Here is a 16,719-nt window from a genome sequence, read left to right on the forward strand (position 1 = left end):
TCTGTGTGGACACATAAGTACACAAAATGATTGATCCAGCTGATGATGAAGAGCAAGGGGGAGGGGTTGTTGAAGGGCATCTGGAGAGAACCCAGATTTTAGCAATCAAAACAAATATGTGTTTGGAGGGTGTTATAACTAAGTTACCAACTTACATGATGAGCCTAAAGTAAGAATTTCAGGAAGATGTTGCTTTTTTAATCTGGACAGATTAGGCTGTAACTTAACCTCGTGATGAACCAAACAACGATGTGCAGTAATGCCAATAAGGTTAAACAAGGACAAATTGAAATAATAGCAGAGATTTATTCAGAGATTTGTGGTGTGTGTTGCTTGGCAGACCGTTTACCATGACTGTGCCAAATTATTACAACAGTAGAATTAAACGTATGTTTTTCTTGGCTTAACATAGTTTAAGATAGATTAACAACACTCTGAATTGGGGTTGCTGTGAGAGGAGCTGTTAATGAAGCTGGTTTTTAAAGGATGTGTAGCAGAAGTGTAATGAAGCAAAACTAAACTTTTTAATTTTGAGATTTAAAAAAAAATATTAACCATTCTATAATGGTAAATTGGCTGTATTTGTATAGCGCTTTTACTTAGTCGCTATGGACCCCCAGCACAGGCATCCAGTATCCGTAGTTTCAGGTGCTGCACATCTCGAATCTTCACACCATAGACAATTGCCTTCAGATGACCCCAAAGATAAAAGTCTGATGAAGAATGGACCCACTATCGTTGTACCCCATATACCACACCAAACCATCACTTTTGGTGTTCCAACAGTCTTGGAGGGATCCATCCAATGTGGGTTAGTATCAGACCAATAGCGGTGGTTTTGTTTGTTAACTTCACCATTCACATAAAAGTTTGCCTCATCACTGAACAAAATCTTCTGCATGAACTGAGGGTCCTGTTCCAATTTTTGTTTTGCCCATTCTGCAAATTCTGTGCGCCGATCTGGGTCATCCTCGTTGAGATGCTGCAGTAGCTGGAGTTTGTAAGGGTGCAATTTGTGAGTAGCTAATATCTGCCGAAGGGATGTTCGACTAATGCCACTCTCCAGTGACATGCGGCGAGTGCTACGCTGTGGGCTCTTGCTGAATGAAGCTAGGACAGCCACTGATGTTTCTTCATTAGTCACAGTTTTCTTGCATCCATATTTTGGCAAATCCAACACTGAACCAGTTTCACGAAACTTAGCAAGCAGTTTGCTGACTGTAGCATGGGAGATGGGTGGTCTCGTAGGGTGTCCTGCATTGAAATCTGCTGCAATGACCCGGTTACTGCCTTCACCAGATATCAACACAATTTCGATCCGCTCATCACGTGTTAACCTCTTCGACATGTCAATGGCTGTGAACAAAGAGAAACTTGTAAATAACTCATGAAAGAATAAAGTTACGTTGAAACCAAGCCCACCATTGTTTTTCTTGTGACATTACCAATAAGTTTGATGTGTCACATGGCCCTCTTCCTATTGAAAAAACATAAGTTGTATCCAAGATGGCCGACTTCTAAATGGCCACCATGGTCACCACCCATCTTGAGGAGTTTGCCCCCTCACATATACTAATGTGCCACAAACAGGACTTTAACCCTTTACAGCCGATCGGAGCGGGCACGCTCTGTTTTGCGTAGCTATTTTTAAATCCCGGTAGCTCTGCAACCACGTAAGCTAGCGCAATAATTTTTTTTGCATATGAAACTGGAGGAGTTGTACTTACATCTTATGCCATCAGCTTGTCCTAGGTCACAGTTTCCTTCCACATATAGCTTTGCAAAAACTGCATAAAAATCACTTGCAGCAACAAAAACATGATATTCCAGAAACACGCTTCGCCGATCCAATCAGCTGTTTGTAACACTTCCTACGTCCATCAGCGTGAACTATCACATGACCGCATGACCTGCCCGAAACCGGAAGTGACGTCATTTTGCGGAAATGTAGTTTTTTTTTACCATCGTGGCCTCATGAGCTTATACTTGTGTTTTTAAAAGTTATGTTTGACTTCATGACTTTCTGTGTCGTTTCTGGGATGCTTAGGACTCATATTGCACTGCTGGAAATAGTTTATTGTGATGCATATGCTGTTATTTTGCAAATTTGCACTATAATATTTATTTTCATTTTTCCTGCAGTATATAAAAATTGGTGTATTTCAAAAATAAAACTATGAAGACACTTAAAATAAATTTCCTGTGGTGGGAAACTAGTTTGTGCAACTTTTTTGTATTTACAGTTTTGAGGGATACGCCTCTTAAATTTCTCTAACTAGAAATATATGTTAAAAAAACAAAAACGATTTTCATTTTTTTTGTAGTTTATTGCACTTTTTTGCAATTTATGTAATTACTATGCACCTAATGCAGACATATTATTAAAGTTTGGGCTATAATGGTTGTATTGATGTATAGCAACTTGAAATGCTCCCAAAAATGGCTCCACAGCATGTAAAAATATAATATAAGCTCTGGCGGACTTGGTTCTATGGTAGGTCTTAAAGGGTTAATATCACCAACCATTCCCATGTTATTACGGTGTATCCATATAAATGGCCCACCCTGTAGTATAATAATAAATACATACATCCTCTGCATGTGGTCATAAACAACCAGAGGAGTCTGCTCAGAGACAGGTTGCCTCTAATTTCTATTGGGAGCTCCAGTAGATTTTCTTAGCAGCTGAGCTGCTGCTTTTTGTAGATGTACACAACTGAATTCATAAGATCTAAGCAGATGTTTTATGAGTTGTTCTGGCTGATTTCCAACACCGATAGTAGACTGTTTATGCTGTGTTTTCTAGATGGTATACAATTTATATAAAGGTGGAATTCAGTGAATAAATCTGGGCATCAACTAAAATTTATATGAATCTCTGCTACACTTGATGTAACCCAACTCTGACCATGAAACCACAGCCACTGTGCTCCAGTCACACACTGTCCAGTCACACACTGTGAAACACTGGTTTCTTTATAATCAGGTTAATTTTGTAGCAGAAGTGTTTTCTCAGTGATATTTAGAAGGTAAAAAATGAAAAAGGAATCAAAGGTAGGCAGAGATTTTTATATCCAGACTTGTCTTTATTCACCTTACTTTTGGGATACAGAGTGGAGCCAAAAGGTTCTATATCCTCCAAAGGGGGAACTTTTCTAAACAAGAACAGTGTTGTTTGATGCTTCTTTTATGGTTGGTAAAACATTACATTTTGTATTACATACATCAGGTAAATTGATTTGCTTTCTGGTCACAAGTACACTTTATCATCCTCAAATTAGAGAAATACATGGAATTAAAGTGGAATAATGTGAGGGAATTGTTGGCTTGGTAAACAAGCCTTCATCTTGCCCCTGGCCTCAACCAATAGCCACGACTGCTTTGTGCTGCTCATCCAGCTTCCAATTGGGAGGCCTGTAGGGAAAAAAGATGTTAAGAATCAGAATTTGCACCTGAATCGTCATGACTGTAAACTCACCTGTTCTCACCTTTCCTCGTGGCTTCTCCTTTGGTCGATGGATCTTTGTCCATCATCTCTTGATCTTGCAGCTCCACTTGATCATGGTGGGCTGGGTGCTCAACATCGCGATTTTCAGAATTCACTTGTATGATGGCCTCATCTCTGGGAAGTGAAGACTGAACAGTGTCATTCTCTCCAGTCCCCTTTGCCCCTGAAGACAAAAGGAAAAGAAAACATAATTTTCTATTATTTTCTAAGACATAACAGAACATCTTCAACCGGTTTTTCACTCGCTAACGAGGGAAGTTTTTGGTCAAGAACCAGCTCTTGGAGCTCACCTGTCTCATGTCCAAAATCCTTCCAAGAGCAGCTTCCCTCACAGATACTTATTGACAAACTGTTACAATACACATCACAGCACAAGCACCTCCCTCTGTAAAACCCCGCAATGGTTCTAAGACAAGGCACTATGTGTGTGTATGTGTAAGCACGTATATGCATGTGTAAGAACGTGTGTGTGTGTGTGTGTGTGTGTGTGTGTGTGTGTGTGTGTATGCAGTGTTGCGAAGGTTACTTTTAAAATGTATTCCATTACAGAATACATGCCCCAAAATGTATTCTGTAACATATTCCGTTACGTTACTCAATGACAGTAACGTATTCTGAATACTTTGGATTACTTAATATATTATCATGCTTTTTACAACAACGTGAATGTACTATTGCTGTGTGATTTATTACTATTACTGAAGGTCCGCGACTCTGAACTGTAGTAAAGGGACCTCTGACTAATACGGCGGGGTCCCTGTCGGCTCATAGCCGAAAAATAGCTTTACTTTGTTGTGTGGGTCAACTTTTATTGCGAGAGACAGAGAGAGGCGTTGAAAGTCTGCTCCAACAGAACTTATTGTTTTCGGAGGAAAACACGAACACGGTGTACAGTCGAGTCTTAATAGCTTACTTACAACTGGGCTCGTCAGGCACTCTTCTTGGCTGCAGTGGTTATTATTATATTTACATGCTTCCAGCTCCCGTTTTTCCTCGACGACAACTCGTATCTTTCCACTCCCCTTTTTCTCCCTCCTCGCTCACGGACACATAACGTGTATGGCAGTTCATTCTCCCTGCAACACGGACTACACTGCCCATGATGCTACATTCTTTAGAGCTATGCTTGTAGCATTCTGCCTGTTAGCTTAGCACAACAACAACAATGAAAAGGCGCTCTCTCAAAACACACAGTCGCAGAGAGAGAGAGAGAGCGTCGCCCTGTAACCATGGCAACCATAACGCTGCTGCCTGGAACAACAGAACGTAGCTGTCAAACAAAACCCAAACAGTCCTGACCCGCGACAAAATGAAACAGGAAAGTACCGCAGTGTAATCCATTTATTTCAACAAAGTAACTGTATTCTGAATACCACCTTTTTAAATGGTAACTGTAACGGAATACACTTACTCATATTTTGTATTTTAAATACGTAACGGCGGTACATGTATTCCGTTACTCCCCAACACTGTGTGTATGCATGTGAGATAGTGTGTGTGTGTGCTTGATTGAGTGTGTGAGAATGTGTGTCTCTCTGTGTGCGTGACTTCCAACTGTTTTTAACAACATCCTTAGTCATAAAATGGTAATCTCCCCCACACCCAATATATGGTTCAATTCCTGTATTGGTTCAGCATGCACAACACAGTGAAGCCACAAAAGGGCAGGAAGCTTACCACACAAGAAACAGATCTTTCAGATAGGATGTATCTGCAATAAAACCTCCCCCAGCACAGAGTGGCTGGAGAGGTAGTCAGAGACAAAGGAATGTCTTGATCCTGTACCTGTACACCTCCAGGACACTGTGGCGTGCAGCTCAGATCACAGCTGACCTTCTCACCCTGGACACAGTCTGTTTGACCTGCTCCCCTCAGGCAGGAGGCTCCGGACCAGAACCTCTCACCAAGAGCAGTTTCTTCCCCTCTGCTGTTGGACTCATGAGCAATAACCATAAGACTGTTCCCACCACAAACATATGAACTGTATATTTTGTTCTCTGCATCTGTTCCATTTTTGCACTGATCACCTGCGTTTATGTATATATCAATCTGCTTTTCTTATTTTTGTTTTATTTGTTTTTTGTTTCTCTTATAGTATGTTTCGCACTAAGTACCGCAGCAATTTCCTAATGTTGTAAATCTGCTCAACATCTGGCAATAAACCCTTTTCTGATTCTGATTACTACTTGACTTTTAGTCACAGCACATCTTCATTTGTCACAGTCAGCGTTTGTAGTCAAAACAGAAGATTTTCTCAGGATATTGTTAATGTTATATAGTATGACCACCTTCTTACCATGATAAACACAGTGTATGTTCTACAATTTAGAAAGTAGCTAACACAGGACTGATATATCAGCTGTTTTGTTTAGGTTACATGGAATTTATCCTCACAGCTACCAAGTACCAGTAAGCAATATGACTAAATAATTATTACTTCAGTCATGTTTAGAAGGTAAAACATTTATAAATAATCAAAGGTATACAGAGATATTCATAGAATTATCACTTTATTTACTCCAGCACACAATGGAGCACCACCCTTACATTTTTAAGATCATCCTCATTAGAAGTGGACAGCAGCGAATTATCACTCAAATACATTCTTCTGTAGAATGTGCAGGATGATTGGTTTTAATACTTAATAGATATATTACTGAAGTAGAAGCAGTGCGCTGGAGGGTGTTATGAAGGATTTTGAAAATTCTCCTTATCCTTCACATCAAGCCATACTTCTTGGACACAGCCTGAACCACAATAATGACCATAGCCTTAGCTCTGACCTTAACTGCAGTCCCAGCTTGTGGTCACAGCAATAGCCAAAATGATCTTGCTTTGTTCCAACTTCCAACTGAGAAACCTGCAAAAAGAGAGAGAAAAAATGAAAAAAAAAATGAGAACAACAGAACACACCAGCTATTGTAGGATACAGGATGAAGGACATTAGGAATATGAAGCAAAATAAGCAGTCTTGTTTGTTTATTAATGGTTTACTGATAAGGTATATACAACTCGCTCTTTATATTTGATTTATATAGAACAACAAGAAAAGACAATAACCCGGCGGACCAGATGCAGGAATCCAAAACATGCTAGGTGTGTTTTATCATGATTCATTTAATACTGATGACGGATTTTTAGACTAACAGTTAGGCTAATCTCTCATCTTTTTTTCCCTCACAAAACCAATAGATTCTCCACTTCTTTTAAGTGTCTCCCAGTGCAGTTCTTCGCACATTTTATTTCCTGCAACTGGTCCGTCAGGTTATTGTCTCCCCAGAAACACTTCCCTTGTGCTTTTGGAAATCTGTTTTTTCCTATTTCCGTTGTCGGTTTTCCTATTCCCGTTGTGTTTTGTGTGCTTTTGCAGCGTTTTTCTTATTGCTGGTGTTTGCAGTCTCTTTGGCCTCTCAGGGCCACAGTATTGGGCCTCTTAAGGAGGTCATGTCTCTGTGAATAGCTGCGTCCCAATCCAGCAACCACACACTTCGGAGCACGTATTTTGAGACCTATCACGTCACAGCGACGTGACGATGGCTGTCCCAATCCGAAGTGTACTCCAAATGCGCAGTCAATTTCCCCAGATTTGAATTGTGGTCCGGTGTACACTTCGTGGTCCCATATATCCCACAATTCATAGCGCGGCGGTGGGTGTGGATAATTTTGCTGAAAAAAGCGGCAGATGGCTGAAGCGGGGCGGCTGAAGAGTAAACTTTCAAAAGTAAGTACTGAATATTAGAATAGAATAGAATAGAATTCAACTTTGTTGTCATTGCACATACACAGGTACAGGGCAACGAAATGCAGTTTGCATCCATCCAGAAGTGCTTTAGCCATGATATAGATATATTACAATATATATTAGCAATAATATAGATATGTAAGTATATTACAGAAATGGGTCTATTATGGTATGTTATAATGTACACGGTATGAAGTATGTTATGAATATTCTATAACTATAAGTATGTACAGGCTATGAACAGGATATAAATATGAAAAACTATACAGAATATGAAATAAATAACTTTACAGAATCTGAGATATACAGCTATAGAGAAACGTGAACTATGCAAGTTGTAAACAGTTGTAGGATTAAAAATTATCGTATGTACAGAATGATTATTTACACAGAACTATACAGTAGTGCAGTTAAGATAAGTGAGATATGTGGATAATTTCTACAGAGGCTATATAAAGTGTTAGTGGTTGTGAGTGGTGGTTCAGTCCATGTTATTATTGTGTGTTTGAGGGTACAGTTGTCCATTGTGGGTGTGTGTATGTTCAGTCCATGAGTTTAACGTGGGTCAGATGTCAGGAGGCAGAGTTCAGGAGTCTGACAGCTGTGGGGAAGAAGCTGTTCCGGTACCTGGTGGTCTTAGTCCGGAGGCTCCTGTGGCGCCTCCCAGAGGGCAGGAGAGTGAAGAGTCCATGTGATGGGTGACTGGGGTCTTTGATGATTTTCCCAGCCCTTTTCAGACACCGCTTCCTGAAGATGTCTTTTATGGCAGGAAGTGGTGCTCCGGCGATGCGCTGGGCAGTTTTCACGACCCTCTGCAACGCCTTCCGGTCCGAGGCAGAGCAGTTCCCGTACCAGACTGTTATACAGTTGGTCAGGATGCTCTCGATGGTGCAACGATAGAAGTTCACCAGGATGTCTGAGGACAGGTGGTTCTTCCTCAGAGTCCTCAAGAAGAAGAGGCGCTGGTGAGCCTTCTTGACCAGCTTGGAGCAGTTGGTCGTCCAGGTCCTCGGAGATGTGGACTCCCAGGAACTTGAAGCTGCTCACACGCTCCACAGCCGTCCCCTTAATGTGGATGGGTGGATGTGGGTCAGCATTCCTCCTGTAGTCCACGATGAGCTCCTTGGTCTTCTCGGTGTTAAGCAGCAGGTTGTTTGTGTCGCACCACTCAGCCAGACGATCCACCTCCTCCCTGTAGGCGGCCTCATCGTTGTCATTGATGAGGCCAATCACCGTGGTGTCATCTGCAAACTTAATGATGGTGTTGGAACCATCAGCAGGTCTGCAGTCGTGGGTGAAGAGGGAGTAGAGGAAAGGGCTCATCACACAGCCTTGTGGTACACCGGTGTTCATTGTGATTGTAGATGAGCAGCGGTTATCCAACCGGACATGTTGGGGGCGGTTGGTCAGGAAGTCCAGTAAACATTTGCACATGAGGGAACTGATGCCCAGGTCTGTCAGTTTCCTGATGAGTTGTGAGGGGTGGATTGTATTGAATGCTGAACTGAAGTCTATAAACAGCATTCTGGCGTATGTGTTGTTGTTGACCAGGTGTGAGAGGACAGAGTGCAGTGCGATGGAGACTGCATCCTCTGGGCTCCTGTTCTGGTGGTATGCGAATTGGTGGGGGTCCAGGGTGGGGGGGAGACAGGATTTGAAGTGTGCTAGGACCAGCTGCTCTAAGCACTTAGTGATGATGGGGGTGAGTGCTACTGGGCGGTAGTCATTGAGGCTAGATGGGTTGGAGTTTTTGGGTATCGGGACGATGGAGGTGGATTTGAAGCAGGCCGGTACCACAGCGTGGGCCAAGGACAGATTGAATATGTCTGTGAGCACTCCTGCAAGCTCCCCAGAACACGCTCTGAGAACACGCCCGGGGATGCCATCAGGACCTGCAGTCTTGTGGACATTGATCCTGCTCAGCACCGCTCCTACATCGGTGGGGGAGAGTCAGAGGTTGGTGGTCTGGCGTCATGTCTGCTTTGGTTGTGGTTGTGGGGTTCCCTCGCTCAAAATGAGCATAAAAGTTGTTGAGCTCGTTGAGGAAGGAGACATCTATGTCACTTAATTATGTGCAAATGTTTAAATAACGAAGAACATTAAAACATGACTGTTGGCCACATGTCGGCAAAGTTACAAACATTAGCGATGTCTGTACTTTAGTACAAAGTCTTTACTCTAAAATATACGCCGTTCAATAGCTGACTTTAATCTTACAGAGAATGTGGTGGTGTTGAGCCAAACGGACTTTAACGTGTGTTTGAACGAGCTGACGGTTCACTTGTTAAGCTGAAAGAAAGATGCTTTAATCACAGGAGTCACACATGTGTCCACTGCACCATCTGGGAACTCTTCTTGTTTAGCACTCGTAATAACACAAACACTAAATCCTCCTGTGCTGTTTTGTAGCAGTGTATACACCTGAGACTGTCACCTGTCTGTCTGTCCTGCACTCTCTCTCTTTTTCTTTCTCTCTGATTGTGTAATAAAAGTATGAACATTCATTTATAAGTTACACTTGTGCTTGAAGCTTATCACACATTTGATTTCCATGTGTGACGACTGCAAGTGTCCAGAGTGAGGACAGACTGAGGGACCCACTGCTGCACATCATCTGTGAGGCTTTGCACCCCTGATGATCCACCAGGACAAACTCAGCAGTGTGTGAGGAAGAGGAGGAGGAAGAGCCAGCAGCAGCTGACAGATGGAGAGAATAGACAGACTGTTCCCTGTTTGTGAAGGACTGCTAGAAAAGTTTAAAATAACTAATTGTCTGTCCTGAATCAGTCTTATTAGGTAATGTTCAAATAATTTTATCATTCCAGTGTTTTCAGTGTGGGAGAAAGTACTCAGGGTCTTCAAGTTATCACAGCTCTTACATTTTCTTTTTACACATATATGTAAGCATTGAGCCAAATGTAAAAATGCCAACATATTAAACGAACAATATTTGTCTCTTATATATAACACATCTATATATACACTGTCAAAGATACTTGTCTTTGAGTGAAGATTTAAGTGATTGGAAATGTAAATAACTGCAACTTGAATCTTTACTGAAGCTCATTTGACACAGAGTTTAAGCTCACTGCTGTAATATATCATAATAATCTGACAATAAATATAATATTGGCCATATTATATTTACATTACCACAGTGAGATGACTTTAGTCTCATGAACAACATTAGCTAATTGTTATTTACTAACTAATCTTAAATGACTGTTCAGCACAGAAGTGAAGCCCAACAATCATGTTTTACAGTCCTGTGGTCTCGGCCTCAGATACCCAACTAATCAAATTGATGTCATAAAACAAATTAATGAACAAAGAAACATTTTTTCTCCTTCATTTCTGTCAAACAATGCTGTATGAAACGTTTCTCACGGTTAGATCCAAAAAATGCAACCTGAGCAGCGCGACTGTCCTATTTCACAAGCATCTCACTTCCGCACTTCTCCTACTTCCTAGTACACGCTGTACATAGCATGTGAACTGCGTGTACTCCAAAGCGTGCAGTCGCTGGATTGCGACACAGCCAATGTCACTGCAGACTTTGTACATGGCTTCTGCTGCAGTTTGTCAGTCCTCAGGGGCCCTCTGCTGACCCTACTGCCCTGGGGCACCTAGTAGTTACCTGCCTTACTTGGTGGCACCTCTGCATTCACCAAGGATTTAAAGAATTTAAAGAAATGTAAATGATTGGAATCATTCAAATCCTAATCTTTTGGAGTCATGTCAGGAAAGGTATCTGGCACATCTTCCAAACTCAAACACGCAAATTTACTTGCAGCGGCGACCCATGAATAGGGAAGCAGATGACATCACATAAAAAGCTGGCAACACATCTTTAACACTGTGACCAGTGGTGGCTAGTGGTACAAATGTTGGCGCTGGGAATAACTGGGTCCGATGGGTCAAACAATGTAAAGCATTTTACAGATTAGGGAAAAATCTCCAAATACAAAATCAGCACAAACACGGTAATATTTCTTAAACCTTTTCAATAAGAAAACAAAAACTTTAAAAACACAAATATCCACACTGTGTACATATTTGTGTGGTCAAAGTGCTCTCTGCATTCAAATTCAATATTCTTCAAGACAAGAGTGATTTTAATATTCTTAAATAAGGCAGGTAATACATGCTAACTGGTAAGGAACAAATTGCGAGGTCCAATTGAAACTCATCCGCAGACCCTAGTGACTGAAAAATATTGGTCTGTCCAAAGACTCCCATTTGGCCGGCATTTGGTTGATAGATAATTATATTATTCCCAAAAACTTAATGTATAATGTAAAGAAGTTTGCACAACAGATGGATTCAGTGACATATTGTGACATCAGTTTTTTTGAAGTACTGAGATTTATTGAAATCAAATTCCCCAGTATAGGATATTTTTGAATATTCACTTTTATTGTATGTAAATGTGGGCAAATATTTGAGAGACCTCTTGATGCATGCTGAGTTTGTATATGAGAAGCCAAATTGGTGTATTTTTAAAATCTGATTAATGGCATATGCATGTGAAATGTGCTAATCAGTTAATTCTGAATCAATTTGTTCTGACTGACTCAAAGGATCTTTCCAATCTCCTTTGACTACGATGGCCTGGATGACTGAGAACCTTCACAGACATACTCCTGAGGATATCTTTAGATGGGACTGTAACATTTAAAAGATTATGAGGTGTATCTTGATGAGATAAAATCACCAAATTTATCTAAACTCACTTATTTGGTACCCGAGTTGGACAATTTCACATTTCTTTGTAAGTTAGCTTTATGAACTAACCATCCCCGGATTTGTGCACCACAGATAAGAGAACACTTGAACAGGTAGCCAGCTTTAACATTTGGTTGTTCGGCTCCTCCTACTTTGCTGTTTCACAAAGGAAACCGAGGTTTATATTCATGCCATCAGATATGAGCCCACATTTTGTACATCTGAAAACCTAACGTTATTCATTAAGGCTTAGTGGAGGGAACCTGTTACACCTGAGAACACTGACTGCAAGATGCCATATAATAATTGATAACCTTAAATTGGGCCAACTTTACAGGCTATGCAACTAATTTTGTGCTAAACCGTCTCCTTCAATCCAAAGCAACATGCATAATTGTTTGCAAAGATAAATTTAGCCCTAATTACTACATTATGAGACAAACTCTGTGACTACAGAATTTCTTGAGGACGTCTTCATTTATTTTGCTATTTTCTAGTGACATCATCCCTTAAAGATAACTGCACAAGCTTGTGAATGATCTCTTTTTAGTCGCAGTGACGTGAGGGAAATCTCTCTAACTCACATCAGCCCATCTGCTCTGGACTTTGTTTGTACTCATATGTGACGTCTGTCATGCCAGCATGAAATGTGATGAGTGAGTGATTTTAAAAATCTGAGTGTGTTTGTGGCCTAAATTCACTGGATGTTTCATAACTCGTCTGAAGAATTACAGTAAGAAGGTCAGGTTTCCTGTCACTGCTTTTAAAACCCCCCACAAAGCAGCTAGACCCGAGGAAGGCGGTGGGTGTGACTGCTCACATCTCTGCTCACGGCACAATGGGTCAAATGTCTCTACGACTCCTCTGTAAGTACGAAAAGCTTTATTTACCTACATTTACAGCTTGATGAAAAAGAGTGGCACAATTAAATAAAATTTGACTCACAGAAAGTTTCTAAATTAAACTTTTGCTTCATTAAACGGTTTAAAAATAAGGTTTTAGTAAGTGTTGAATTACTTTCTCACCTCCATCTATAACCTACATCCTGTCCCTGAAAAACACTTTCTGTTTGTCACTGCTGCACTTTTTTTCCTTGACATTTGGAGTTTGAAGCAAAACTTCACTGAAGCTCACTGAAAGTTTGCCTCTCTTTGCAGTTCTGACCTCACTGATCTGCTGCACAACAAACCAAGGTTAGTGAACCTGTTATAGGACAAACTGACGTTGAAAGGTTAAAGGTGAAATGGGAAGTTTTTGGTGCTGAATATTGTGCTATTCTAAAACAAAATCAAGTCACAACAGAATGAAGTGGATCCAATAATGAGCAGAATAACCTGCAGAATGAAATACATTTATCAACACTTCTTCATAATCAGCACCCTGAATTCAACAGAAATACCCAAAAATTATGGTAAAAGCTTAAAAAAAGAAAAGAAAATCCTCTTTAGTTTCATTAAGACAGACCTTCAGAATTATATCTGCACAGCCAGCAGCTGGTTAACTAAACCTGCAAGCATCTGTCAGGCTTAAATAAATAAAATATGTTAACTGGGTGGTGTTTTACCATCCGATAAACCTTCCAACTCATTAATCCATTGCTACACTCTTGTATTGTTTTTTTCTTCTGCACCTCAAATAGACCAAAATCAAAATCCCTGATATTTATTTAAAACCCAGACTCGCTCATGTTTCTCAGCTCGTCTGACTGTGAGTCCCAGCAGCTCTCAGCTGTTCTACGGAGACTTTGTGTCTCTGAGCTGTGAGGAGGACGACAGCTCTGCTGGATGGACTCTGAGGAGAAACACAACCTTTGAAACCAGGACTCAGTGTGGAGCTGGGTGGGGAAAACCAGCTGGCTCGTCCTGTAACATCAGCTACATTGACCCGCTGGACAGCGGGGTTTACTGGTGTGAGTCCAGAGAGAAAGCAACAAGCAAGAGCATCCACCTGACAGTCAGTGGTAAGCTCAGCACATAAGGTGGTGTGAAAAGTGTTTGCTCCCTTCCTGATTTCATTTTTTCTGCATGTTTGTCACACTTAAATGTTTCAAATCAAACAAATTTAAATATTAGACAAAAATAACACAACTAAAACACAAAGTGCAGTTTCTAAATGAAGGGAAAAAATATCCAAACCTACATGGCCCTGTAGGAAAAAGTTATTGCCCCCTAAACACTAATCTAACACTAATCACACTAGCACCACCATACTTTACTGCTGGTACGATGTTCCTTTTCTTAGATGCTGTTAATTTTATGCCAGATGTAACAGAGCACACATCTTCCAAAAAAGGTCAGCTTTTGTCTCATCAGTCCACAGAGTATTTTCCATATTTCTCATCAAGATGTTTTCTGGTAAAACTGAGATGTCCCTTTTGCTCAGCAGTGGTTTTTGTGTTGTAACTCTGCCATGAAGGGGCATTTTTGACTAGTTGCTTCCTTATGGTAGAGCTGTGAACTCTGACTTTAACTGAGGCACATGAAGCCTGCAGTTCTGTGGATGTTTTTCTGATGTCTTTCGTGACCTCTTCGATGAGTTGCAGCACTCTTAGGGTAATTTTGGCCACTCCTGAGGAGCTTCACCAAGGTTCCATGTTTTTGGCATTTGCAGATGATAGCTTTCTCTCTGGTTCACTGGAGTCCCACAGCTTCAGAAATTGCTTTATAACCTTTTCCAAACTGAGAGATTTCAATTGCTTTGTTTTTCATTTGCTCCTGAATTTCCTTGGATCCTGGCATAATGTCTGGCTTTTGAGGATCTTGTGATCTACTCCATTTTGCAGGCAGGTGCTACTTAAATGATTTCTTTATCTAAAAAAGTGTGGCGGTAATCAGGGTTCCCAAAGATATGATACACCACAATTAACTTTTCACACAGACCATGTAGGTTTAGATTTTTTATCCTCTTAATAATAAACACCTTCATTTAGAAACTGTATTGTCTCTTTACTTGTGTTGTCTTTGTCTAATGTTTAAATTTGTGTGAAAAAAGTGTGACAAAATATATGAACTCAGGAAGGCATTAAACACTTTTTCAAGCCATTGTACATATAATTTTTATTTATTTACTTATTATATTATTGGGATTTCCATCATTATTATCAGAGTTACAGGTCTTTGAAGGACATTGAGCTGAGCGGGAAATTGGCACTTTTTGAGTCACCTTATCTTTACAGAATGTTTGAGTCTCCATAACATTTAAGTAAAGAAGACAATCTTAAGATCTTTTGGGGATAAAAAAAAATCTTTAAATTCTGTTAAAACTGCACATACTCCAACTGAATTTCAGCCCACTCTTATACTATTCTGGGGATCTGTGACTCTGAAATATATAAACTTCATAGTATGAGGTTCTGCTACTTTCATGCTCTTATTGTGTACTTAGATATGAGGGGAAGTGTGTATCACGCTTTAGCCCTTAACGTTGGTACCTGTGGATCAGAGTGTGGAGTTAGTGTTGATGAAACTGTGTGTAAATGGATGAAATGCTGTAGTTTGTCTCTGTGTTGAGGTGGATCAGTGATCCTGCAGAGTCCTGTCCTCCCTGTGATGGAGGGAGATGACGTCACTCTGCTCTGTAAAACAAAGACCACTCCCTCCAACCTCCCAGCTGCTTTCTATAAAGATGGCTCCCTCATCAGGGAGGAGCCTACAGGTCACATGACCATCCAGCATGTTTCCAGGTCTGATGAAGGCCTCTACAAGTGTGACATCAGCGGTCATGGAGAGTCTCCATCCAGCTGGATCACTGTCACAGGTGAGGAGCTTCACTTTGATCATCACTCTTATTTTATCCACATATTTAGTGTAACAGGTGGGATTCTCTCTGCAGGTGAACTTAAAATAACTACATCTGCTCCTGACTCACCTCTTTCACCTGAGCCCACCTCCCCCCAACTTGTGTTCATACTGATATGGTACCTCATGGTGTTCTGTCCGTACTTCATCTCCACTCTCCTCTTGGTTTCTTTATATCGACACAGAACCACAGGTGAATCATTCATTGATCAATCAATATGCTGACAATTAACTCATCTCTCTCTGAACTCTTCATGTGTGTATTCTGTTTTTATTTTATTTATAAAAACATATATATTATATTATTTATATTCTACTTTTCTGACTGCAGGTCAGATCCTAAAGTCTCATGCCCAGCCTAAGCATGGATTTGACAACAATTATGATGATGGCATCCATGCTGTCACCACAGAGCATCACTTTTGATCTTCTGCACTAAAATGTGGTTCTAAAAAGAGACTTGACCTTTAGATAGAGCTAAAGATCAAGTCTCTTTTTAGAGTCACATTTTAGTCCAGCTAAGGGTTACTAGAGCCTATCCCAGCTGCCACAGAGTGAGAGGTGGAGTACAACCTGAACAGTTTGCCAATCTTTTGCAGGACTAACAATGAGAAACAGACAACCATTTACAAATGGAATTTAGAATAAATAGTTAACCTAACCCCACTAACTGCATGTCTTTGGACTGTCGGAGGAGCGGGAGTACCTGGAGAGAAACTCCAAAAAAAAACCCAACCACAACACAGATGGCATATTTGAACCCACGACCTTCTTGCTGTGAGGGAACAGTGCTAACCACTGCAGTACCTTTAAATTGAAAGCTTTTACTTTGTGCATTGTATTTGTATTAGTTTTTATGTTTAGTTTTAGTTTTTTTTTATTTATCTTTTTTTCAACCTTTTGTAGTCTTTTGAATCCTGTATTGGTCATTTTGTTGTTCTTTCATA

At 40.6% G+C, this 16,719-nt stretch overlaps 1 protein-coding gene across 1 annotated transcript; it reads left to right on the plus strand.

Moving 5' to 3' along the window:
* The first annotated feature begins 12,803 nt into the window (after nucleotides 1–12,803).
* On the plus strand, nucleotides 12,804–16,248 carry LOC146713426 (Fc receptor-like protein 5). Its single transcript, XM_085447937.1, has 6 exons — nucleotides 12,804–12,841; nucleotides 13,133–13,168; nucleotides 13,672–13,935; nucleotides 15,486–15,731; nucleotides 15,807–15,965; nucleotides 16,104–16,248. The coding sequence occupies exons 1-6, from the start codon at nucleotides 12,814–12,816 to the stop codon at nucleotides 16,196–16,198; spliced, it is 828 nt and encodes a 275-aa protein (XP_085304063.1). The 5' UTR covers nucleotides 12,804–12,813; the 3' UTR covers nucleotides 16,199–16,248.
* The last annotated feature ends 471 nt before the right edge of the window (nucleotides 16,249–16,719 follow it).

The sequence above is a fragment of the Copadichromis virginalis genome, linkage group LG3 (assembly GCF_057382275.1).
Source record: "Copadichromis virginalis isolate Kocher_CV1m ecotype Utaka linkage group LG3, C_Virginalis_male_GT1.1, whole genome shotgun sequence".
Classification (NCBI taxonomy): Eukaryota; Metazoa; Chordata; class Actinopteri; order Cichliformes; family Cichlidae; genus Copadichromis; species Copadichromis virginalis.

Coding starts and splice junctions, on each gene's coding strand:
- LOC146713426 (XM_085447937.1), top strand. CDS start 12,814: ATGGGTCAAATGTCTCTACGACTCCTCT. Junction 12,842..13,132: donor AATGTCTCTACGACTCCTCT/GTAAGTACGAAA, acceptor CTCTCTTTGCAG/TTCTGACCTCACTGATCTGC. Junction 13,169..13,671: donor CTGCTGCACAACAAACCAAG/GTTAGTGAACCT, acceptor CATGTTTCTCAG/CTCGTCTGACTGTGAGTCCC.